The sequence below is a fragment of the Scomber scombrus genome, chromosome 17 (genome assembly GCF_963691925.1).
Source record: "Scomber scombrus chromosome 17, fScoSco1.1, whole genome shotgun sequence".
Taxonomy (NCBI): domain Eukaryota; kingdom Metazoa; phylum Chordata; class Actinopteri; order Scombriformes; family Scombridae; genus Scomber; species Scomber scombrus.
Genome location: NC_084986.1, coordinates 7,069,583 through 7,095,147, shown reverse-complemented (window position 1 = coordinate 7,095,147; position 25,565 = coordinate 7,069,583). Strand labels below are relative to the sequence as shown.

General features: G+C 40.5%; 1 protein-coding gene across 1 annotated transcript; it reads right to left on the bottom strand.

Moving 5' to 3' along the window:
- Nucleotides 1-663: 663 nt before the first annotated feature.
- Nucleotides 664-24,521, bottom strand: emilin1a (elastin microfibril interfacer 1a). The gene is made up of 12 exons (XM_062437592.1): nt 24,091-24,521; nt 11,339-11,455; nt 9,729-9,877; nt 8,726-8,825; nt 8,121-8,229; nt 7,859-8,032; nt 5,650-6,927; nt 3,942-4,356; nt 3,495-3,620; nt 3,312-3,329; nt 3,070-3,204; nt 664-2,465 (listed from the first exon to the last, which is right to left on the bottom strand). Exons 1-12 carry the CDS (start codon nt 24,198-24,200, stop codon nt 2,146-2,148), a joined length of 3,051 nt encoding a protein of 1,016 aa, XP_062293576.1. The 5' UTR covers nt 24,201-24,521; the 3' UTR covers nt 664-2,145.
- Nucleotides 24,522-25,565: the final 1,044 nt, after the last annotated feature.

Genomic DNA, 25,565 nt, shown 5'->3' with positions numbered 1-25,565 from the left:
GTTCACAATCTCATATTTCTGATTGCACTCTTATTCTTTATTTGGATCCTGCTTAGCTGTGTGTTTGCTATGGTGTTCCCACAAAATAATACCTATCTAATAAAAACTGGGTACTCAATATATATGGCCCTTTTTATAATGCTTCCTTACATCCTTAAGTAGCTGAGGTAGAATTACAGGTTCTTTGCCCTTGACCGTCAGTGCATGGATCAATTTACATAGTCTTGGGAATTACTTTGTTTGCCTGACTGGCGTTGAAATGGCAGCTATTGAGTGTGGAGGAGCTTATAAAGAGACGGGCAATTTCCACTGACAAGTAATGAACGTGCAAAGAATGGAAAGACAAGCGATACTCTTTCCTTGAAGAGACATCTTTAGTAAGTTTTCAAGGCTCCTCAGCAGCAATACCACAACTGTTGTGAAGGCAGGGATACTGAACACAAGGTGTCACTGTAGTGCAGCTTAAGTGATGGCTTTTCAACTGCACTCTCCAGCTTAAATCAACCAACTGAAGTTTGGACCAAGATCAGAGAACCAGAGCTGAAAGTCAACCCAGCTGTGTGTATTTGTGAAAGCCAACATTTGCCAAGCAGGCTAAATAGTGTGTAAAATACTTACTTATATAATAAAGGCACAAAATCCAGACACAACAAGACTGTTGACATCACCTGTGTAAAACTGGGTATCTGTATTTGAGGCACACATGTGGAAAACACATATACAAAACATACAGTACCTGGCAAGGTGAAGTGGTAACTCATAAAAATCTTATATGGGCAAAACTGCTTAAAATATTTACATTCCATCAAGGTTATACAATGTTTAGAAACACATAAAATGACATTCCCACACTGAACACAGCGGAAAAAAGAGGCGTATTTCCTTATTAATTTCAATTTAATGCAACATCAGACCAAATCTGCTGAATAATCTGCTGAAAATGTGCAATGTTCCTTTTCAAATCCATTCAAGAATATCTACAAACTTTACATCGTGCACATGTTTTCTCCTGGAGGTATTTTAATTAGACTTCTGAAGGCAGGGAGTGTTTGTGTGTGTGTGTGTGTGTGTGTGTGTGTGTGTGTGTGTGTGTGTGTGTGTGTGTGTGTGTGTGTGTGTGTGTGTGTGTGTGTTCAAGAAAAAGCATTAGTAGCATATAAACACAGGTATGTGTGGCTGCATTACTTGTTGTCGTTAGTTTTAAATGAAAATTCCATTGTAAGATGAGCAGATAGTAACAGCTTCATAACTTTAAATACTTGATCCTCTACAAAGTTTAGATGGCCCTTATTAGGACACAGGGGGAAAAAATCCCCATTCTTCCCCCTGGCCATCCTCCTCCTCCCCTTTGTGTTTCTGGGCATAGCTTATGTCCTAAAATGGTCTTTTGTGTTTTGCTGTTGTATGATTTATAAAATCCTGTGGTTTCTCGACTGAACTGTCGGTGACTTCATTTGTGCATTTCCTTGTAAAGAATAGTGGTTTGGACTGAGTCCCCTCTCCCGCCTAAATCACGCTGCATTTTTTCCAACAAAATTGGCATTCAAGCATTGTGTTTCTGGGAATTGTGATTGTGGTCGAATTGAAACTGTTAGTAATAAGAAAAGAAACTACATTAGAAACAGAAAAAAAACTGAGTGTGCAATAACCTCTGTATATTTGATATGCTGTGGGTGGATTACAAACAAAAAACCCACATCCTTAGTCTTTTGTCATCCTACCAAAGTTCCTTTCATTAACATACGTGAGACCTGAAGGCTATCTTGCAGTAATCACAAAAGAATTCAAGTTTACAGCATGTAATATGGAATTATAAGATAACCCTGCAGTGGCTTTTTTTCTGTAGGAAACATGTCAAAGAATAAAAAAACACAATTGCTCTTTGTTGTTTTCCTAAAAGTTGTGAAACACAAAACAAACTGTAACTGTTGCTGACAAGGAAAATCTTCTTTCTTCCTTCTTAGCACTTAAGTAAAATATAATGAAGTGCTCTCCTTGCTGAAAGAATCCAGTCTTCCTCTCAGAGATATTCCTGTTATTTCAGTCTCACTGACTGTCCAGTGTCCAGTGGCTCTGTCTCTTAGAGTCCAAGCAGACAAATTAGATGCTCTCGTGCTGAAAGTTTCACCCATATTGCCCATCAAATCAGATGTTTTCGTACAGCAACATCCCGCTGAAGATGGTCAAGGGTTCAGAGGAGAACGCCAGCTTGCCAGTGACGAGGTCGATACAGACGGTGTCCCCTTCCTCCATGGGCAGGATGATGTTGAAGACAGCCAGAGCTCCAGGTATGTGTTTGGCCTCTGCCATTGGCTTCTCCAGGCCTTCAGGCTGATACCCAGCTGAGTCCACTCTGGCCACGCCAGTGTTGGACTTGGACAGCACTGCCTCGATCTTCATGTTCTTGTGGCCTGTCAGAATGCCGCTGAAGAAGTACTTCCCACTGACTGGAGCTGTGAAATAACCTGGAGGGTGGAAACAGGGGAACAAGGAGGACTAAATGTTGTGTATTTTCTGTGAAGCTCAGACTTCATTTTTCATGGTGTACAAAAGTTTGCATGGATTCTTATTTGATCAGTAACTTTCATTCATTTTGACGTCAATTAAATTATACTGTAAATATTTATAAGCAACTAGCAACTGCTACCACGACTAGCTTGAGATTAATGCTGCTGTTGAATGTCAATTTATGAAAATAACAACTCTTAAACTGACATATTTCTTTGATTGCTGTGAAAACACATTAAGTTATCTGCTGATAGCAATCGCTATCGAAGTTTCCATGGAACTGTGTCACTGACTACTGATTTGCTAGGGCACAATTTTTGGCTACAATTGTGCCACCGCTAAGATATGTTTAAAAAATACTGCCAACATTTTAAAGAGAGATATCTCAAAACAGACAAATCTGTCTGCATGGCTACACACCTCTAAAAGTAAGTGATATATTTTATTTTATTTTTTTTAATTTAGGTGAACTGGCCCTTTAAATTCACATAAATTCATAAAAAAAACATTTATTCTAAAAATGACATGGTGTAACCAGCTGCTATTCAAATTCCAGCCAACCTGTTTGGGGGTTGTAGGCGTTATTTTCATTGACAAAGACTTTGTTGAACACGATGGTTCCTGCGCTTCTCATCGGGCGAGTCAGAGCAGCGGAGAAAGAAAGGCGTGGTACGTGGGCATCAGACCCTGCAGGACCTGATCATGGAAGAGAGTAACACAGTAGGAGTTAGTGTGAAATGAAACAGCAGAGATCAAACAGTAATGAGAGCTTTCATCTGCGGTTTAGTAAGAACAACACATACCCTCTTCACCTCTGAGACCTGAGAAGTAAGATGAAGAATAAAAACAGTGGTTAAACATACATCCAAATGTATTATTGCTTTTTATTTGTATTCTTATAACACACAGTGTATTTACATTAGATGTGAATCATTTTTAATTAAATTGCATTAATGTTCAACCAAGAAAATCTTTGTCATCTTTACCTGGGGGTCCAACTGGTCCCTGACGACCATCTCTACCTGGAGGTCCCACCCTCCCTTGGGGTCCTACGGGACCTGGGGATCCACGATTGCCTGTCTCTCCTTGGGGACCTGGCAGACCAGGTGGACCTGGAGTAGAGGAATATTTGGTGAGAAAGCACAGCTGGGAAACACCCTTCTGAAAATCCTCTCCAAGTACAATTATAAAAAACATGTACAGTAAGCCAAGAAAGCTCAGATTTAACCTGGTGGGACTCAGGATGTGCCTTTCACCATCATGTTTACTAAAACTCCTCTTTCAGACAGATTGCAGACTTTATGGGCTCTTAAGTGAATTCTTCTCAGTCTGGATTCTTTCTTTGGTCTATTTTTTTCCATCCCCTAACCTTGCCTCCCTTGTTATCTCTTCCCCTCAGTCAAATCCCATGCCCTCCGTCCTCTGAGACTCACCCATGAAGTCTTGTTCGAAGAAATCGTGGAACTCCTTGACCAAGTCCACGACTGAAGAGTTCAGGCTGTGTATGTTGGAGTGAACTGTCTCCAGCTGGACATGCTGTATATTGTCAATAAGATCTCCGTGAGACATTACTGTGATATTGAGTCCATTAACGCAGCTCCACAGCCCAGACACATGTCGGTTCAGGCCCTCCTTGATCCTCTCCAGGCTCTCTGAAACAGAGTCAAAGCGTCCGCACACCCCCTCCAGCTTGGAGAGTCTTCGGTCCAGGCCATCGCTAGACCGTCGGCACTCCCCTACTTCTGTCACATAGTTGCTCCTTATTATTTGGATTTCTTTGCCAAGGCTGCCAAATCGAATCTTTGAGTCATCAAGGTGATCCGTCAGCTCCTTATCCAGCTTGTCCACCTTTTAGAGAAAGTAAGAACTAGTTAATGTGTGTATTTTGGATGAGTTTCTTTTGACAAAGTTCTATTATAAATATACATTTTTCCACCTTTGCCAAGATTTATTTTCCTATGGTATCGTATACACACAAAAATATGTAGGAGTATTATCTAAGCCATGTCCGTCTAGAAAACTCAAATGTTTGTAACATGCTCAAATATTTTCATAACTATAATAATATCATGTGAAAACACTGTGGTCTGGATAACCATGAGGCATGTTTGATTGACATAATGTTGTTTTAACAGTCTGTAAAGAAAAGTTTGATTATGTATAGTTTAATAAACCAACATACAACCATCACCATTATCATAATGGTAGCTTGATCTTTTCTATTCAATTCTGAGGGGCACATTTAAAGTTTAAAAAAATATAGTGGTTCACAACCTGGGGGTATGGCACTGAATGGCAGTGTCAGCTTGTCGGTCAGTCCACCACTTTGGTCCAGATTTAAATATCTCAACAACTCTCATAGTCCCCAGAGGATGAATCCCACTTATCATGGTGATCCACTGATTTTTAAAGTTACTTATCACTTATCCAATGAAAAAATCTCTGTATCTACTCGATGGATTTTCACAAAATCATGTACAGATATTCTTAGTTTCTAGGGAATTAATCCAAATTACTTTCTTAGACTTTCAATCTAGCACCACCATGAGAAATGAATTGTCTTGACCCCCCCCCCCCCCATTAGTTTATGGCCAAATATCTGTCTAAACTTCAGCATGTTAGCATTGTGATTGTGAGCATGTTAGTATGGTGAAGGTTAGTAATTAGCATAAAGCACTGCTGTACCTAATTACAACCTCACATACTGTAGCTGCTCGCATGTAGATTATTAGTCTGCTTATTGTGAAATCTTGCATAGTTTTACGTATTCAGGCCTCTACAATCTTTTAAGGTTTAACTACTTGAAACTTATTATGGGTGTACAATTAACTTTTTTGTCCACCAGCCAAATGACAAGTGAATGTTTAAATTACCAGCCTCTTGCATATTTTACAAGCATTTTGCTGGTGTCTGGTGCTAATTGTGTGCCCTGCTTATAGGCAACCTCTGACAGATTTCATGAGAAGGCATTACTTCCATTTAAAGAGTCACAAAGGCTAATGCTGTGATTGCCATGGCACTTTATGTACTATACATAAAGTGCCATGGCAATCACAGCATTAGTATGGCCAACATGGCACTTTATGTACTATACATAAAGTGCCATGGCAATCACAGCATTAGTAGCAGTAATAATGTTACCTCAGAGATGATGTTGTCCTTGGTGTTGGTCAGATCGGTCAGTGTGTTCCCATGCGTCTGTACGGTCCTTCCTAGGCCCCTCAGAGTGTTATTAATGGAGTTGAATGTGGACATGACCCCAGCTATCTCTCCTTGGATGGACTTTAGATCCCCTCCTAATCTACCACTGTGGATAGTGTGACCATCCAGGCGATCCTTCAGATCATTTATGTTGTTTTTGCACTGTCCCGTACACTTCTCCACCTCCTCTCTAAGTCGTCCCACCTCCTCCTGAAGGTTGGAGCACACCTGAGAGCAGACGGTTTCTCCCGAGTTGACCTTTCTCCGCAGATCTGTTAGTTCTGTCTGGCACCTGCCGAGGCCAGTCAAAGTGGTGTTGGTGAGCAAGCGCAAATCATCCTTTACACTCCTGCATATAGAGCACTCCTCAAAATCACGGCCCAAATTTTCCACCTCTGTGACAATCCGGTTGAAGCGTTCGCCATTCTTCCCTGTCACAGCAATTATTTTTTTGACATCATCTTCTAAGTTGATAACTTTGTCAGACAGCGAGTCACCCGACACAGACAAATCATTTAATCTAGTGTTAAACTTCTGGATCTCGTCTTGGTTGGCCACAACTCTCCATTCTAGGGTTTTCACGGTGTCTTCAGTCTTCTGGCCTTTTCCACTAGGCCCGCAGGTTTCATTGCACATTTTTGTGGTTGCTGTTAGCCTTCTGTCCAGGAAGGTTGTGTTGTTCTCCAGCTGGCTTAAACGTCGGCTGTGGTCTGTCACTGTGTCTCCAAGAACAGCCACTTCCAGCTCTATCTTGCCAATCCTGGAGCTGTGGTCATCCAGCCGACTCACTACCATGTTGCGCAGCTGTGTGACGTCTCTCTGAACCGTGTCCTTCATGTTGTTTCCGGTGTTAGTACACCTCTGCTCCGTCTTCCTCACCGTGTTATTCACCCTCTTCTCCAGGTCTCTCAGTCTGGTGTTAAACCTGTCCTCTGTCACCCTTCCCTTTCCTCCACCTGTCCCGGCTAGCTCTTTATCCAGTCGACCTTTGATGACTTCACACTTGCTGGCAGTGGAGGTGACCCGGACCTCCACATCAGACATCCTCTTCTCTAGTTCAGTGACAGTGTTGCAGCATGCCTTGGAGCGCTCAGTCTCACTGCGGGAAATTTCCAGACTCTGCCTCAGATGCTGGTCCATGGAGCTAATATGCTTCTCCAGGGCTCTGATCCTGTCCCTGTCCTCCTGCTGCTGGCGCCTCAGATCCTCCACACCGGCCTGAAGGGGAGAGAGATTACACACATTTTTGACAATGTTTCTCCATCCAAAAATTATTTTATTTGACTCAGGTAAAGATTTTTTTTTTTGCAGAGGCAATTTTAATCTTAACTCTAAGGTTGTTTACTTCCTTACAGGTTCCTTACAATTATAAATTAATACTGTACTTAGGCACTGTGCTCGTATTGGACTTATGAATGGATTATTGGGGTCAGGGGCCCCAGAGACCCAGAGGCCAAAGCCTTGTTTGAAGCTACTACTTTTATCATTTCTCACAGTATGTTTGAGCTTCAGATTTCATATGATATGGCAGGAAGGTTTGGAAAGTGTTTACACAGCCTGTCTTTGTCTCCAGTAAGAACAAAATACTGAGATTCTGGTGTGGTTTTCAATTAACAACAGAAAAGAAATTAAAACGATGAAAAGCAACTGTGAGCAACCGGCATGGAGAGTGTTGTGGTACTATTGCTAAGAGAGGGAGCCTTTTATGTGTTTGGGTCCAGGGACAAATTTTCAATGTTTGCACATGAAAGGTAGGCAGATTGAAACTGAAGTTATACAAATAAAGTTTGTTTTATGTAACCTTAATAGCGAATACACCCTCTGGTGGCTAGCCTTAGTGACGCTTTCCATTTTTAAAACTTCTGTTCACTGCTTGATTATTGACTTTTCTACAGTATTGATTTTCATTTTAATCTTTTGTGAGTGCAGTGGTTTATGTGAAAATTGTGTTTTCTCTATTACTGCCTGCAATAACAATATTTTTTATTGCTTTAGCCAGTAGAAATCACTTACAGAAGCTCAGAGGGGACAAAGTACACACATGAAAAGAAACAAACAGAAATTACACAGATAAAAAATGGACAAAACTAATTGTCAGTATTGTATATGCTTGCTTATACTAAGCTGATTTTCATATATTGGGGTTTACCTGGCAGGAAGAGCAAGACAGAGACACCCTTCTCTCCAGCTCCGTCAGTATCTCCTCCTTCAGAGTGTTCAGCTGGTTCCCTCCATTTCCTCCTCCTTTGGAGACTCCATCCAGTTCGTTGCCCCCTCCGTTCACCAGATGGTTGTTGATGTTGAGCAGGGTCTGATCATGGACCTGAACAAGCAAATATACTCATATGGATTAATAACATTTATCCTTATACTTGGTCATTTAAAGTCTACATAGAAACACATATTGTTACCTGTGTTCTGTTATAGAGATGATCCAGTTTGGTCTGGATGCTGTTGATAGTTTCTTTCATGTGTGGCTGAGCTGCATCAGCTGGGACAATGGCCCCATTTAGACCAGGCCTATACAGAAGAAGGGGTGAGATTTCCTTAGGTTTTAGCTTCATAAGAGGAATATGTTAAATGATATATGGCATCAAAGTCGAGGGTGGAAGAATAACTTCCACATAGCTTTAAAAATGACTGTACACAGGAAAGAGGTGTGGAGAGGATGGGAGGATACTTGGTTTAAATTTTGCTGATTGCACAGTACACACAGTTTAAGTAAAAAAAAAAAAAAAACCTACCCCATTAAGGGTTTGTTGTTAACTATGTATATCTTCCTATCCTCATTACAAATCACTGTATATACTATATGTTAATAAACAAGCATACCCTCCCTCCATAAACTGTCCTGCTGAAATAAACAACAAAAAACTAGTAATATACAGTGTGCTGCACATCCTGCAGTGTTCTGGGTAATATCAGTATGAAACTAGCATATGTTTAAAAGGGGTGCACGTGTATGCACTTCATGAGGAACACAACATTAAGTGATGGATTGAAAACATTCACATACAGCCTCTGGTTTATGCCATGAATGGTGGTCTGCATGTTGTGGAGGTCTTTGGTCAGACCATTGATTGTTTCCTCCAGCTGTCTGACCTTATCACTGTCACCTGCAGGACCAAGAAAAGGAATAACATGTATGTGAAAATTAGTTCAATTGTTAAAGTCACTGTAGTTTAGTTGATTGGTTGTTAAAGGTCCCAAAAAACCTTTTTTCTCAACCAGCTTTTTATTATAAGCGATGTGACGCTCCATGAATACAGCATTCGCTGCCAAAGTTTTGACAGTTTTAGATATTAGATTTAAAAGACAAATGTATTTGTGTTTCCTCATTTTAAAAAAAGGGTCCAAAACAGGGCAGGACCCAGCTGGGAAAAGGTGATGTCATGTCTTTCCGTTTACCCGTCTGTTTTTAGCCACATCTGAGTCAAAATGTGATAACAGTTGTGGGATTGTTTGCTTATGTTAGCAGCACTGTTAACAAAATCTAATCAAACCACACCCACACAGTCCTGATGAAACTGATTATGTTTGAGTGTTAAACTTTCAATAAATAATAAAAAAGATAATGTTTTTTTCCCCTGAACTTTACCTTTCATTCCTATAAAAAAAAAAAAAAAGTTGAGTAAGTGAAGTACGTATTTCATACTTAATTGAATTCAATTCATTTCCGACTGCTTTTTACAGTTATTTATTCTCTTGTGTTATTTTTAATGGGGGTTTTTTGGCTTTGTTTTGATTGATAGAGTTTAAACATTAAATGGTTATTTTTTGTGCTGTTATGTGCTGTCTCTAATCAACTTCAAAGTCATTTTGCTTTGCATTTTGACTTCCTTAACAGTCAGGAATTATAAGGGAAGCCTCACAGGATACACATGGAAAAACATGCAAACCTCTCAGCATGTCCGAGTGAAGTTAACACATTTCACACAAAACGTACAACGTGGATCTCGATAACGCAAAACCATATTTCAATGCAAGCAATTTTTGACTTCATAAAAAATCCTTCCTACCTTCTTTGGTTTCAACTCCCTTCTGTTCAGTGGTTCCCTTTGGCCCGTCGTGGCAGTCTTCCCCAGAGTAACCATGGCAACACTTCCACTCCATCTCTGTCACCATTTTGTACGCCACCTTATACCTTGGCCTCCTATATGTCCGGTAGCTGAAGGATCAGACAGAAATTTCACATGTAAAATGTCATCTGGATTTTTTATTTGTTCTGACTCAACTTAGTGTGATCCCGGTAGCCGAGCCAAAGAACCGTAGTGATCCCTGAACTCTGTATTAAATATCACCACTGTGCACTGTTGATATGAATGTGCACTGAGTCTGGAAAAAGCTACAAATCATCTACTGATGATGGATGGGATTAAGGGTGCTTTTTAAACTTTATATGTTATTCCTGTCCCGTTTTCCAGAAGAAGCCAACTACATTTAGCCAGTACTAAATCTTAATTTCTTGCTGGTGTACTATTCTTCAGGGAAAAAATGTTTATTTTGGCTTGTTCTCATCTAGTTATATCATTAATCTGTGACTGAGCAGACTCACTGTTACAGTAACAATGCAATAAATAGACCAGCATCGGCCGGAAGTCTCAATAAAGATTTATGACAGCGTCATAGGCACGATAACAAGCCCTGACTGTGAACGTTTAGCAGGTTGCTCTCTTTTATGCCAACCCACAAGCATCTGTGTAGGTATAGCATACAAAGCGTTTTCTGTGCCATAGAAAAGATTTCATCTTCCAAGCTCCCTGTTCTGAGAGCGTGAGAAAAAGGGATCCGACATACTCTCAGAGGAAAAACAAAAGCAGGGCTTGGAGAGATGGAGAGAGGAGGAGTTGTGTTAAGTTAGAAAGTAAGAAAGGAGGAGAATCATAAAAAAGAAAGAGACAGAATAAGAATAAGAGATTGTTTTTATAGGGCAGGAGGCTAGACTGCGGTGCCTGGAACCCCTGTAGGCTTCATTCTTGGCATAGCCCAGGTTTAGGCCGAGGCCCCTGGCAGGCATGTGGATCAAGCAGCCAGGCCATGGTCAAACAACATGGTGTAAACTTCAAAAGAGGGAAAAGATCAGGAGGGCTTGATTGATGTTTTCTTGCAATCATAACAGCCACATTTGGGAAAATCATTTAATCAATCGCATTTACAGTAAATTTGCTCCAGTATTTGTAAAATTGGATATTCCCAGCTGTGCACTAGGCGAACTGGAGCTCAAACAGAGTAATGTCTGTGAGTTTGTGTGAGTTTGAAACTGGGATTAAACAGCCAAATCCTGTGCGATGAACATGTATACAGTGATGAACTGGCCACACACCAGCACAGCTACAGCTACAGCCAGGCACCTTCCTGACCAGACTGCTGAAACTCTTCCAAGGGATGAGGGACAAAAGAAATTTTTTTTTAAAAATGAAAAGAGCGGAAATCAGTAGTCACAGACAGGAAAGTGGGAGAGGAGACAAATTCATAAAGGATACAAACTTCTGTGGAACTGAGGACAGGAAGTTGAGGGAGTAACATTGAATACAGATTAGATTTCAACGGCAGAGACGGTGAATCAGAGACAATATGAAGAAAACATCGCATCTGGGTTAGCTGTTGTGTGAGAGTAATGGATACTCACGCCACTCGAGGACACTGGCCCCAGGTGCAGCGTTGGTAGTCCGGTTTGACATACGTCTCCACCCCGTCCTCCATCACACAGCTAACAGTGCGTGTCACCACATAGGCACACCAGTTCCTATGAGATCACACATGCACACACAGGCAGGAAACAGAAATGACAAATGAATAACAGTGTGATGACTGGCAGTTTTACCAGAAGTTTACAGTCAGACATTGGCACCAACTCAGCAAATACACTCACACATATGCACTGTTCCACACACACACGGTACGCCCTCTGTTGCTATTCTTTGTTTTCCAGGCAAAATAGGAAAGAGTTGAAAAAAATAATAATCAAACATCTGGTGACTATAGGGCTTCAGAGATTTGAGATCAGTATCTCAAACCCCGGGGTGATTGTTATTCTGTGCAACATTCAAGAGATATTGTCCACTGGTGAAAATGTCAGATGATTTCAGGATAACTTTATGAACAATGGCTACCATTGTGTGCCTCTCTAACTCCCTACAACCAACCCACACAAGGACACACACATACACGTACAGATATCTATGTAGTGCTTTTATGGCATATTCGTGAAAAAACGTCCACTGGTTACATTCATTTCACAAACCATCTGATAAAGGACACAATGTGATATAGATAACAAAATGTCTTGCCTCTCAGATATGGATAATTTCATTTTAATCTTCAAACATTTGAAATAATTGACTAGAAATCAAATTAAAGACTGTGTGTCTGGAACTGGCTGTTGGGATGTTAATCTTTAAAGGAGTAGTTCAACATTTTGGGACATCTGGGCGCTCATTTGCTTTCATTATGAAAGTGAGATCAGACGATCAGTGTTAATCTTATTCTCTGTGTATTACAGCACACATACCCATTTTTTCCAAGTCTGTCTCAAAATAATACTCACATGCCCATATGTACAGTGAAACAGCTGTGAAGAAAGCCCCTTCATATAGCTTGATGAAAGAGATGGAATACAGAATCCCAAAAAAGAGTGCAGCTAATGCTAATATGAGGCATCAGAATTCTGGTTTAGCCAAATTAAATTTCTATTCAATTCAATTTTATTTATATAACGCCAAATTGCAACAATTAAGATGACATTTTCCAAATTTAGTCTTCTGAGTAGGAACTTCTCTGTATTTCTGGGTTTACTTGTTACACTGAAACAACAACAGAAGCTCGAGGCCTGTTTAGCAAAGCTTAGCATAAAGATGAATAGAAAAGGAGGAACAGCTAGCTAACTGTAGCTCAGTCCAAAGTTAAAAATACAAAAACAGCATATCAAGGAATTATAACAAATACATGTTAGCAAAAAGTAACATGAACCCATTTGTATAATGTTTCTTTGCACCGAACAAATTCAGTTCCATCTTCATCAGTCTTTTGTTTACTTTTGGGCAGGTAGCTAACTTGTCTTATCTGGACATGGTAGCTGGAAAAAGCTTCATCTGGTTTGATATGAAAGGGCCTGATGAGTCCATTACACAGTCTTTAAGACTATGGGTCATTGATTTCACCTAGAAATAAACAAATGACGACTTACACAAGCAGATTTTGAAAGTTACATCCAGTTTGCACAAGCTTAAGTTAAAACTAAATCTGAGATGATTGAGAACATCTCCAGCTGATTCATTTTTAAAAAGACTGTAAAAGAGTTTTAAATATGCACCATGATGGGTACAAACATAAAGTAACATTAAGTGGCTAACGCTATTTCCCACTGATGACCCACAGATGATCATGGAAATAAAGGGAACAACATTATAGAGCCAGTTAGTCTTAGTATGGTACAGTATTATTCATTCTACATTCAAACGATCTCAATGATCTTTGGATGGTTTCTTACTGTAGATAATCATAACTGTACAAGCAACAAGGTGGTTAGATATACTGGTCAAAAGTGTCCAACGTTGTGATTGATACTGCATGCTTCAATGTATTTTCATATGCTTTACTTTTACAAGAGAAAAGTATTTGAGGATGAGGAATAACCAATGAGTTTTGCAAATGCGACACTATCGTAACGGAAATTTGGACGGAGTTGCTGGAGTATAAATTTCCCCAAACCAAATAAACAGTAAGACGGATCTGCCAAACACGTACGATACCGAATATTGCTTTTGTTAGAGCCACATGCACATCGTTTCAGCATGTGGAGAAATCCCAAGCTTGACAGGCCTGTCGTGCATAGTTACAGTTGCTACGTTCTGTTTGGACAATCCATCTTTAACCCAAAGCTTAAATGCTAATCTTAAAAATAACCCCCGTGATGTGAAGGCTGCACAAAATGATCTGGCATTACAAAAATGTCCTCATAAACATGTTTTTTAAGTTCAAAACCAAAAGGACAGAAGTACAAGAAACTCGCATACCCCCTCATACTCCCACAGTCTGCATGCAACTCGCTTTGTCCTCACCCCGCTGACCTCCCTTGGCACTCAGATATCTCGCTTGATAACAACTGCGGATAGATTTAAGACACAGACATCCTTCAGTCGCTTTCTATCATCATTTTCATATTACCCAGAATCCCAGAGTAGTGCTATTTCCCCTTTGGTTATTATAGGCAATTAGTGTCACTCTCAGATTCATCTAAGCAGAACTATGGCGGGTTTATGGATGAAAGTTGGAGCACACAAGGAGTTCCTTCATGCTGAAAAGTCAATCAGCAGCTTTCCTCTCTCTGTCTTCATGTCTGTGTCAGTGTCTGTCTGTCTGTCACTCTGTCTGTAACTCCATTTACTTAACATGACCCTTTGCAGAAAGAATGAACTTCGAAACACGCACTGAAAAAATACCCTATCACCAAAATATGTAATTAATACAATCTGACGGCGATGATGTTTTTTCCGCTGTCCTTGTCTGTGTGGATCTCACTTTTTCTTTCCATCCCACTCTTTTTTTTCTCACTCTTCCTGTCTCTTTTGATTTATCTCACCCCACCCATGTCTGTCCCTTCTCGTCCTCTCAACTTGTGTTTTTTCTCTCTGCCCCCCCCCCCCCCCCCCCCCCCTCTATGTCCCTCATTTTGATTACACCTCTCCCCGACCCAAGTACCATGATCCTCCTCTTCATTCCAGAGCTTCTGACAGAAGGAGTTTATCATGTTTCGATCCTCCCCAACCCCTCGTGACCTCCTGTTCCTGCTGCTACTGTACGTGGGAAAGTGAATGGGACTAATTAGCTGTCAGACTCTCCTGTAAAGGTTTTCCTCAAGGAACATGAGGAACATTTATGAAAAGATTGGTTGACCTTTATGACAGAGAGGGGGGAAAAAATCTTGTCATGCTAATACTTTTGGTTTTATTTGCCTTTAAGTCTCTGAGATTTCCTGTTGCCAGCACATTAAAATGGTGGTAAATGCAATTTAGTTTGGATTGGTTTCACTTGGTGTTCACGGAAATTAAAAATCTACATTTAATTTGATTTATAGTGACATATCTTTCCAAAACAGTGTTCCTCATTACTCAGGATAATCACTGACCACACTGTTAAGAATTTTCATTCAGACCGTTTCTTTGATGGTTTCCTGATTTCCCAATTTTTCAATACTGTGAGCACCACAAACACAAAATTGCCCTCACCACCACTGTATTGGGATAATTGGAGTTGCAGAAATCAGAGAGGCGGTTGTCTCAAAACCATAGCAAATAAAACCAAAACAGTCTGTGAACATGGTGTCACTAGAGGTAAGTAAAAACCTGTTTTTTAATATATATATGACAAATCATGTAGTTTAGTCATTTAAAGTCATTTAATCTTGTGTCTCTCTTCTATCTTAAATAATAATAATAATTCCACAATCTGCTATTCAACAAATATCAGAATAACTGATTAAAGAATTACTGAATATCTGTCCTTGCATGAGCCCTTCGACTTTTTTTCAATATAAGTGATTCATGGTATACCGTATTGCTTCTTTAACTAATGAGACTTACGTAGTAAAATGCATAGTAGTATGCATTTTTGGATATGATGCTTTATGAATAAACATTGTAGTTTAGATTGCACATAACCATTGGTTATCCACATCTGAATCAAGGGTCTAATTATAGAGGATGTTGTATTGCTATACAGATTGCAAAGCAATTTGCAAAGCAAATTTGTGATTTGTGATATTTGATATTGGGCTATTTAGATATAATTGTCTTAACTTGACCGTATACGATGCTGAGCTGATTTGAAATTAATACTATTTATGAGAGGATTCAGCTCAGCCTGCAGTCAACACGAGACTGGTTACTGAATGTCATTTGGCTGAAATCCTTCCTCTGTTCATGCATCCAAACAGCGCTGCAACCCCTTATGTGTACTTCCAATAGAGTTGCGGTTCATCACAGTAATCCACATGACCTCATCTCGCTACGTACTGAATTGCATTACGTTTTGCTTTCCACTTTGTGGTTAGTTATATTGCGTTTAACATATCTATCAGAGCCTGGGGCGCTGATGATTCAGAGCAAATCTCTGCCACCATACATCTGAAATCAGCCAGCGTCAGTGCCTCCTAAACACAGCTGTCTCTGCACTTTCATGTCACCAGAGTCTTGTGGTTCACAGTGATCCTTATTGCTGTGTGAGGGCTTTCAGGGTTATCCTGTTGTGCAGTTTGTTTGTTATACTATGTTTGTAAGACTCAAAGTTTTTGAGACACATGGAATCTAACATCTTCATCAGAAGTTGGAAGAGTACAGCGGAGATAGGGAACATCTAAAATCAGACAGCGATAATAAATCAAAACAGCTCTGCCTCTTTCCCCTGTAGTCCCACTGTGTTGTTTTTGTCACAGTGATTCAGTGAACCAGCTCTGCCAATCTATTATCCTGACTTACTGATGCTCAGGGTCACAGACAGCAGATAAAGCATAAAGTTGGCAACATTCACACCCTATCTCCTCTGATGGAGAACAGACACTGCGTTTTGTGTAAATAAGCCTAACCATCAAGCTTTTTTTTCACTGCTGAGCTGACACAGATGTAGATATATGCACGCACATCTATGCATACATGCACAAACACACATCTCCCTCCATCTCTGCAGCTTCCAAACACCCACACTTACATACCGTCTCCCAGCAATTTTATTTTCCATCTTTCCATCATGGGATTTTCACTTCATTGAAATACATAAGAGGAGCCTTTATATTTATAAGAGGGTGACGACGTATGAGTGTAACACTGAGCAAGTGTGTCTGTGAATTTGTGTGTGTGTGTGCTTGTGTTCAGACATACGCCCTTCACCCAAAAAGAGAGTATAGTGAATTTGTTTGCAGCCCTGCCTGAAAGCATGTTTCCTGTTTCATGGGTGACACCTTCAAAACAACATTTCAGCTCCGAACCCTGTGGCCCTTCTCTCGCTCTCTCTCTCTCTCTCTCTCTCTCTCTCTCTCTCTCTCTCTCTCTCTCTCTCTCTCTCTCTCTCTCTCTCTCTCTCTCTTTCACTCTAACCAGCATGCAGTTAAGCATTCCAAACAGTAATCCAATAAAGTCCCATTAATCCAAATGGCCAGAGAGAAATCGCTCAGATGAAAGTCCACTAACGAAACTTGGCATCTATTCCACGAGTGTAAAATACAATTACAAGCAAACACACATCATTTTACACACAGCCGAAAAAAGGCATTCATGCATTTGCAAGACACACGCAGGCGCCAGGGCATGCAGAAACACATGTAGACACACACACACACACACACACACACAATTATGTATTAAGACCTTAAACTAAAACATACTGTACCTTTATGAGCTGATGCTAATTCAACATTACAATTACAATCTATACCTTGCACCTTACAACTTGAAGTTGGTAAGGCCGGGAACATCTGTGCGTGTGTGTGGGTGTGTATGTGTGGTCTCCCATGAATGGCATATTCAGCAGCTAATCTCCCCGCTTCCTTTACTATATCAGCAACACAGGAAAACATTGCACATAAACAGTGCAGTTCCCGCACATACTATGTTTATAGCTACATTATGTATTTGCTGAATGTTTCTCAGATAGCAGCAGACAAAGACATCAATGTAAAACTAGAGCACAATGATTTATTTAAAGTGAATTTCAACTTTCAAATTGTTTAAAACTTACTTAAACCTCAATTATATTATATCATCAACAGCAAGCAGTTGGTTAGCTTAGCTTAGCATAAAGACTGGTCACAGCAAAATCGCCAACCTGGCTCTGTCCAAAGGTAAAAGAATACCTTCATAAGCAACTAAAAAAGCTGAATAATTAAAATATGTCTGTTTACTCCTTACAATTTCTTGACTGGATGCTGTAACTTCCTGAAATCTAGTTACTGTGATATTGCCAGGCAACCAGCAGAGACTTTACTGCTCACCGCCATGAAATAGACGGACGCATATAACTCTTGTAAAACCATAAACCATCATTTTTTACGCTTCAGTGTCTGTACAGATTAGACAAACAAAGTAACATAAAAAGTGTAACAAGTCAATTAGTGAGCTTTAGCGGTACTGGTTGGTAGATTTTGTTACCTTTGGACAGTTACCTTTAATAATTGTGAGGTGAAGCTTCATCCTCGATCTTTGTCTTCAGATGCATGTAAGGAAGCAATCAAATAGGTAGCATATGAATTGTAATTAACATAGAGTTGTTTGATTTACCGCATTTGATGATGCATATCCAAACAGATACACAAACAAGCACAAAAAAACAAGCCTACACACACTTTCATGCATGTTAATTAACACAAGCAGACACATACAAACACCGTCTTCATTCCTTCTCTGCCTCAGGCATCAAGCAGTAAAATGTCCTTTGTATGTCTTATTTTTATTTATAGAGCCATAACTCAGCGTGAGTGGAACTCTTGCACCTGTCTGAGCATCACTTTACTCCCCAATAAAATCTACCTCGACATAAAACAGCAGACAAACACCTCATAGCCAAGCAGGAAGGCGCAGTCTGACATCTCAACCCACACATACCAGGATCATTTTATTCGAAAGCATCTCTGCGTGTGTCCTGCAGAGAAGAATTGTGGGTAAAACTTGAATAGTCAGTGACAAAAATGACATAGAGGGTAAGTGGGAGGAGGAAGGAATGACAGAAAGAAAATGGGGTACTGAGGTCTAATACCTAAACAAAGAAATCACTTGGCGGCGCCTATTGTTGCTGGATCTTTCATTTAGCTTCAAGGGAAGGCTTCGACAGCGGCCTGAATGAGCTCAATGGAAAAGGGTGGTGCCTCAATGTTTGATCTGTGACCCTGAGGTCAAGCACCCCTCCAACGTCCTTGTAAAGGTATACCCCTGTACACACACACAGTTAAGCACACAGGCTGTCACAGACGACAACACACACACACACTCGAGTGCACCTCACGCTTGAGTGATCTCAGACCGACAGACACACACACACAAATTCTTTGAGTCTTGAAATGCAGTTTTACTCGCACACATACTATTTTCCTTTTGGACCTGTTCCAACTTCAAGGGACAGCGTGACTGTGTAAACTTCACTCTGATTGTTTAGCCTGGCGGTCACAAAGATATACAGAGAATGTCCACGATACTGCCATTTGCTTTAGCATTATTGCTCAGATACGTCAGTGTTCGGTGGTCTGGAGGGGTTTTTTTTTTTTGTGGTTCACTTGATTTTTAACCATTTATGGAGACGTGCGTTTGAAACATAAGTCCCCTCAAAGCCTTAAAATCACAGATGCCGAAAATAGTGCAGACTATTTACACAGGTAAGACTTTATTAGTTACTCTGAAGTACAAAAAAGTTTCATCGTGATCTATTTATTCTTCTTAAGTAGAGAGGAGCTTTTTAGTGGGATGTGTGGATAGATGTGTGGCTATTGGGTCATGAGGTTGGATAGGATGGCTATTGGGAAGAGATCCAAATCTCTGTAGTATTGCAGCTTTATCCAAACAAGGTAAAGAGGGCTTTCTCAGTGCAGTGCATACTGGGAACTATGGCAATTAGGTTACAATAGCTGTGACTGGAATGGATTCCTTTTCCCACATTTGCATTACCATAAATAAGGAGATTTGTTTGCTGCCCTAATTAGCAGAAAATCAAAAAGAGTGAGTGAACTTGGATTCTTCCCAAGGTTTGGTTGAGAAGAGGACAATCCTGTTACAGTCTAATTGCCTGGCGACATACTGGTGCACTTTGGTATGTTGTCACTAATGTAGAGACCATACTTTAAAAAAAAACAACATATTACAGTACATTGTAGGAAAATCATAAAAGGCTCTAAAAGGTGTTACACAATTGCGTCTTAAGATTTAAACATTAAGAAACAGGTTCTTAGTGTGTTTGGGTTGTACTTCCTTGAGCTACTTGAGCTAAATGCATAAGCCAGCATGCTACAATAGCAACAACATCAGCTGCTGATACTTAATGTTTACAACGTTTGCCATTTCACTCAAAAACACACATTTCAACCTTATTGTGGCCCTTGAGAGAAAATCTATCTACAGACAGAGACTTAAAATCAGTGACTAATCCAGTCAAAGCCAGTGTTCCTTGTACTTCAATAATGTCCACTTTAGTGAACACCTGGATGTTCTTTCATCTCATATTTTTAAGTCATTAGGCATCAACTCACTGAAGACATTTAGAAGTTACAAGCTCGTAACTGGCAGTCTACTGTATGTGCACTTGACTTATGCACGTCACCTCCCAGTAGATGTGATTATTTTGCTTGTGACGGATACGAGGCACATTTATAGGCAACATTACTGACCCACATTCGGTTTCTGCACGCAAGTTACGATTCTGAGCAACCACAACATGTGGAACCACAGTCTTCTTAAACAGCACTGGAACCACTAACATTTATTAACTTGCTTAAGAGGCAATTATTAAGAGAAACTAAATTACTGACAATTATTTCCTCTCAATGCCCAGAATGATTAACCATGAACTCTTAGCAGTAATTCTTTGAATATTCTGTCACTATTACAATATATATTGGTCTGTGGTGTGTTTAATGTATTCCAGGAGTTATTTTGCTCAGACCTCCTGCATTTCCAAAACTCCATTTGACAACAGAATAGGCATGTGCTTGTTGTTACATACTGTATGTAGCCCGAAACAGCAATACTAACAGAAAAACTCATGGAAAAAGTGAGCATGGTTTCAGTTGTGCTCCAAATGGCCAAACTTGAAGGCAAGGTGGAAAGCCTGACGTCCTAAACGGCAGAAAGGCGTGATTAATCGTATAAATGGGGATTAAAATGGGGCGCACACTTTCAGACATTCTCTCTTTGAAGGCATTCATTTTGTTAGACTCGGTTATACACACAAAAAGTGCAGTTGTGTGAAGAATGAGAAAAGAAAGCCTGAGATGGTCAAACTCTGCCAACTTTCTCACCTCAGTACACCTGACAAATTTGTTTGAAGCATACTGACAACTTTAATGGCTTGTGACCGCAGTGCAGCCTGGTCTATAGAGGCAATCTGACAGTCAAGGAACTGGGATCTCGGCCTCTTTTCTTAGTTCTTGCACTCTGTTCTTAAAAGCCAGTAGAATCAATGTTGGACTGAGATTAAACATTGATGTTTCCTCTAAAATCAGTGTTGATCTGCCTTGTATACTCCACTTTAGCTAGGTTCAAAAGATATATTTATACAGTGTGAACAACACCTCTTGAAAGCTTTCTTGTTGGATATTGCAACACAACTTCTGCTCTGATCTTCTCGCTATTCGTGTGAGGTGGTGCAGTGTGCAGGCCAAATGTGTACCATTTACAGGCATTAATATAACGAATGTCACAGCTAATCACTCATCAACAAATCATCACTCTTCGTCTCACAAACAACCTATTTAAAACAAATTGTAATCTAAATACATGACAACACAACATCAGAAAAATCAAATATTTGCGCCAGTGACTGCGTAAGTATATGTCTAACGAACCTGTGTGAGTTCATGTTTGTTATAGTTGTGTGCCTTGCACGGAGGACCCCGACGCTAATGCCACACAGGGGAGAGTAAGTGAGAAATTTTAAACAAAAGATAAACATGATTAATGAGAGAGTTGATGATGTTCTGTAAGTACTCCTTGCTACCCTCCAGTGGTGATCTAATGTCTTTTTATTTAAACCACCCAGGAGCCAAAACAGACTAGCAGTCCACCTGCATCTACAGTCAAAAATGCTGCTCCTATCTGAAGCTGATAGGATGACGTGTAGCTCTGAAATTTTGGCAGGAGATGTGTCGAACAGCTCTGGGTCCTCCTGAGCTCCCTGTTAGACCCCTGCTGCATGTCTTCAGTTCATTCAGCAGCCTTTATCACTTATGGAATACTTCACACATCTGTCAAAACAGATCAATTGAGTTCAAACAGATGTCAGAGGGGCAAACCGCATTGCCACGGGCCAGCGCATTGTTCTCCCTGATGCGTCACTTTGTGTGTGTGTGGTGTGTGTGTGTGTGTGGTTTATGTGTGTGTACGTCATGACCCAGCCATGCTGACTACTTCATAGCCTACTGGTTTCAGCAGGGGGAAGACATTTAAGGACCCTCTGTTCTCTCTCTCCTTCTGTCAGTCTGCTCTTTCTCTTGTTGTGTCGCTCCTCCCTGCCTGTTCTCGCTCTTTCATCCTCTCTTGTCACGCCTGCTCGCTCGCTCTCTCATCCCTCCAGATCTTCTTTTTCTCTTTTTTCCCCCCTCATCTCTATGGTTTCTTTTTTGTCTTATCTTTCTTTTTGTTTCTTACTCGGTCTTTTGTGTCATCTGCTTCTTTCAGACCCATCCCTTTTCTCACTTAGCTTTCTTGCCATCTCTAGATCTCTGCTTGTGATTGCTTCTCTTGTTTTCTCTCTTCCTTCTTTTGACTTTTTATCTCTCCCTTCCATTTTATCAATCAACTCTTTGCACTTTTTCCTCCTCCTTCACTATGTGTTGCTCTCTGTTCTCCTCTCTGCACGCCTCCCACTTTGCCTCATCCACAGTAGCTTCAACGGTTCAGCTTCAACATCCACCAAAGAGGCCAACCAACCATGTCTCATCACTCAGGGAGCAACAGCAGCAGCGGCAGCAGCAAGAGCAAACTGTGCTCTGATGTGGAGACAAACTTGATAGAAGCTCATATTGCAGGAGCTCAACTCCCAGAAGTCGGCCAGCATTACATACACACATACACACCACGCTAAGTACAAACACATGCAGGCATGCAGGAAGACAAATACCACATGTGAGAGATACTGTAGACTCTGTCACTCATTCTGCTGTGACCCCTTTTAATCACTCCCAAACACACACATACACACACAAACACACGTACATGTATAATCAGTTAATTTGCCAAAACTTCCTCATTCATTCATTTACAAGAACAAAAACAAGCCACACGCACATCTGTCCATAGAGGTGCGGGGGTCATCCACACACTGGCCCCTCAGGCAGAAGCTCAATTACATGCTAATAACACACTCCAGGGCTGCAACAGCACAATAAAAAACATACATGTCTTGGCTTGCTGACGGTATTAACAGCTTTATGAGCAGGGACCCCGGCGGCCATCATTAATTTATGAGACTATTAATCAACAGTTGATAAGATCGAAATGATTTCCTTACAGTCCCATAAAATAAGACAGTATAGTTTCAGCCACTGATCCAAAATCTGTAGGAGTGTGTGTGTGTGTGTGTGTGTGTGTGTGTGTGTGTGTGTGTGTGTGTGTGTGTGTGTGTGTGTGTGTGTGTGTGTGTGTGTAGGGAGAGAGTGTAGAAATCTGAATCACTCAAGTCAAAATCTTCAATATAGTGAAAAATTGCATCTTTTTAAGTACAATTTCAGTCTTTTGGATAACGGTGTCCCATGTTCAGTATCCCTGCAACTCATCAGACTCCCGACTCCCGTTCACCTCTACGTGACAGGAAGGCGCTGTTTGCCAGAATGATAAATATCCCTCCAACAAGGCTGACAGGGGTGCTGCTAGTGACTCTGGGCCTCTTGAAAACGTTTCACTTGGGGCCCTGAAACAGTAAATATCTATAATCCCTATAAGCCCTGTCCAGATCTGGGCCCCCTGAATCATCAGACCCCCACCCTCTACATCCATCACCCCTTTTTCAGGGCCCCTGCTGAGTAACAGAACTAAACACTAATAGGATATTTCCTCTGAAAATGATAATCTTCTTTCTAAATGAGGTGCTCTGATTATATTTGTACATTATGGACTCAGAAGGAGACACTTATTAGAGCATGGTGCCCCACATGGGAAGATGTTTGTTATTCCAAAGTTAATTCATAATCAAATTAGGATTTCTAATTATCTAAGTTATAGTGAAACTATTTTAGCAGGTTTGATTAATTTGTATTTATTACTGTCAATTAATTACTTTTCAATTAATGGATTCATTTTTAGACACACTATAATGTTCTTAGATTGCATTTTCTGTCTCACAGCAGCAAATATATTAAGTTTATAATGATATAAGACATGAAGACTAACACATTCTCATATTGGAGAGTCTGTCACTAGCAATTGATGAACTAATCAATTAAGTAGCCCTGAACTAGTTCACATTTTGCTAGAAAGGGACCCGCCAGAAGCCTCTAAAGGACCCCAGAAGGGCATCGGACCTCACTTTAGGCACCAGGCATGAACAGTTTATTTGGGGCTCTCGCCATCACAACCTTAAATAAAATAAATCAGTTTTCCAAGCGAGACTTTAAACTTACATGGTTGTGTTTCTGGTATAAACTTAAATTGAACAGGTTAATAACATTTTACGCACGTGCGCTGGTCCTACCTGTGTCTGCTCGCGGCTCTCTGTCCAGTCTGAACACTGGACTCCGCATATCCGACACCCAAACTAAACCGGGCCACCATGACGGCAAGCAGGTAAAATAACGTCTCCATCTTTATACGTCCAGTGTCGCTTAAAGGCAAATAAATGTCATTTGATTCAAAAATGTATCCTAAAAAACAACAAGTCTCCCCGTGAAGATCTTCAGTGACGCGCAGGCTATAAATGAAGGTAAACAGTCGTGAGATGAGAAGCTCCCGTAAACCCCGCAGAGTCCAGTCAAGTGCATTTCAGATAGTAAAAACTCCTGCTGAAAGCGATGGAGCTCTGCTGGAGTCTGAAGACTGCTGCTGCTGCTGCTGCTGCTGAAGTGCGGAGCAACAAGAAGAAAAGTTTCCTGTCAGAGCTCCAAGAGTCGTCATGCCAGCTCAGGGGCTCCCACTCTCTCTCTCTCTCTTTCTCTCTCTCTCCCTCTCTCTCTCTCCCTCTCAATGTATGTATCCCTCCCACCTTCCACCCCTCACAAGACTCACTTGAGCTTAACTGAGTTCAGTTCCACTCAACTGAAATTACCTCATTGGCATTGTGAGTTATTTTTGACCTAGCTTGCTCAAGCAATTTCACAAAAAAATGTATATTGGATGAAAGAAAGTTGAAAGAAAAAAGATCATCCAAAAGTTTACCAAAGACAAAATGTATTAATAAACACAAAATGACATGTATTTAGCTATACATGTTTAGTTTCTCCAGCTGTCTCTTGTGTTATGAAAGGAAAATTCATACAGTAGTTATCTGCTAGAGCAAGTCATCTTATCTCATGTAAATACTTGACACCACATCATCTCTTTTCTGTCACCTGTTTATATCTTCAAATACAGTGTGTGTGTGTGTGTGTGTGTGTGTGTGTGTGTGTGTGTGTGTGTGTGTGTGTGTGTGTGTGTGTGTGTGTGTGTGTGTGTGTGTGTGTGTGTGCGTGTGTAAAAATACAGCTGTGATATCAACTTTTTTCATTTAATGAACAATCCTGACCAATCTGCTGCGTAGCTTGTGAAAAAGTAGCTAAACCTCAACTTTTTAGCTTCAGAAAAGCCCATGATAAGAAATATTAACACACACTGTATGTTGCCCCCTAAACCCAAAAATATTTGGCTTTCCAGTGCCCCTTTGCCAAGGACGTATTAGCCAGCCAGGAAAAGTGGGAAACTACCTCGGTGCCCCTAAGCTTCCCCTGAAAGCTACTGGCTTACTGTTTTGTGCTAATTTAATTGGACATTTCTTTAAAATATGTACCACTAAAGCACAAACTAATAGGCCTTAAAAGAGCCCTCCGCCAATTAAACTATCGCTTTGTTGAACTGACAATGAACAGTTTAAAAAGTTCATCAAAACTGAGCAGATATTGTCATTTTTATTCTATTAATTCATTTTTACTTCTAAAAACCTGGCGCCTGCATTACCCTCAATGCAACTCGTCCACT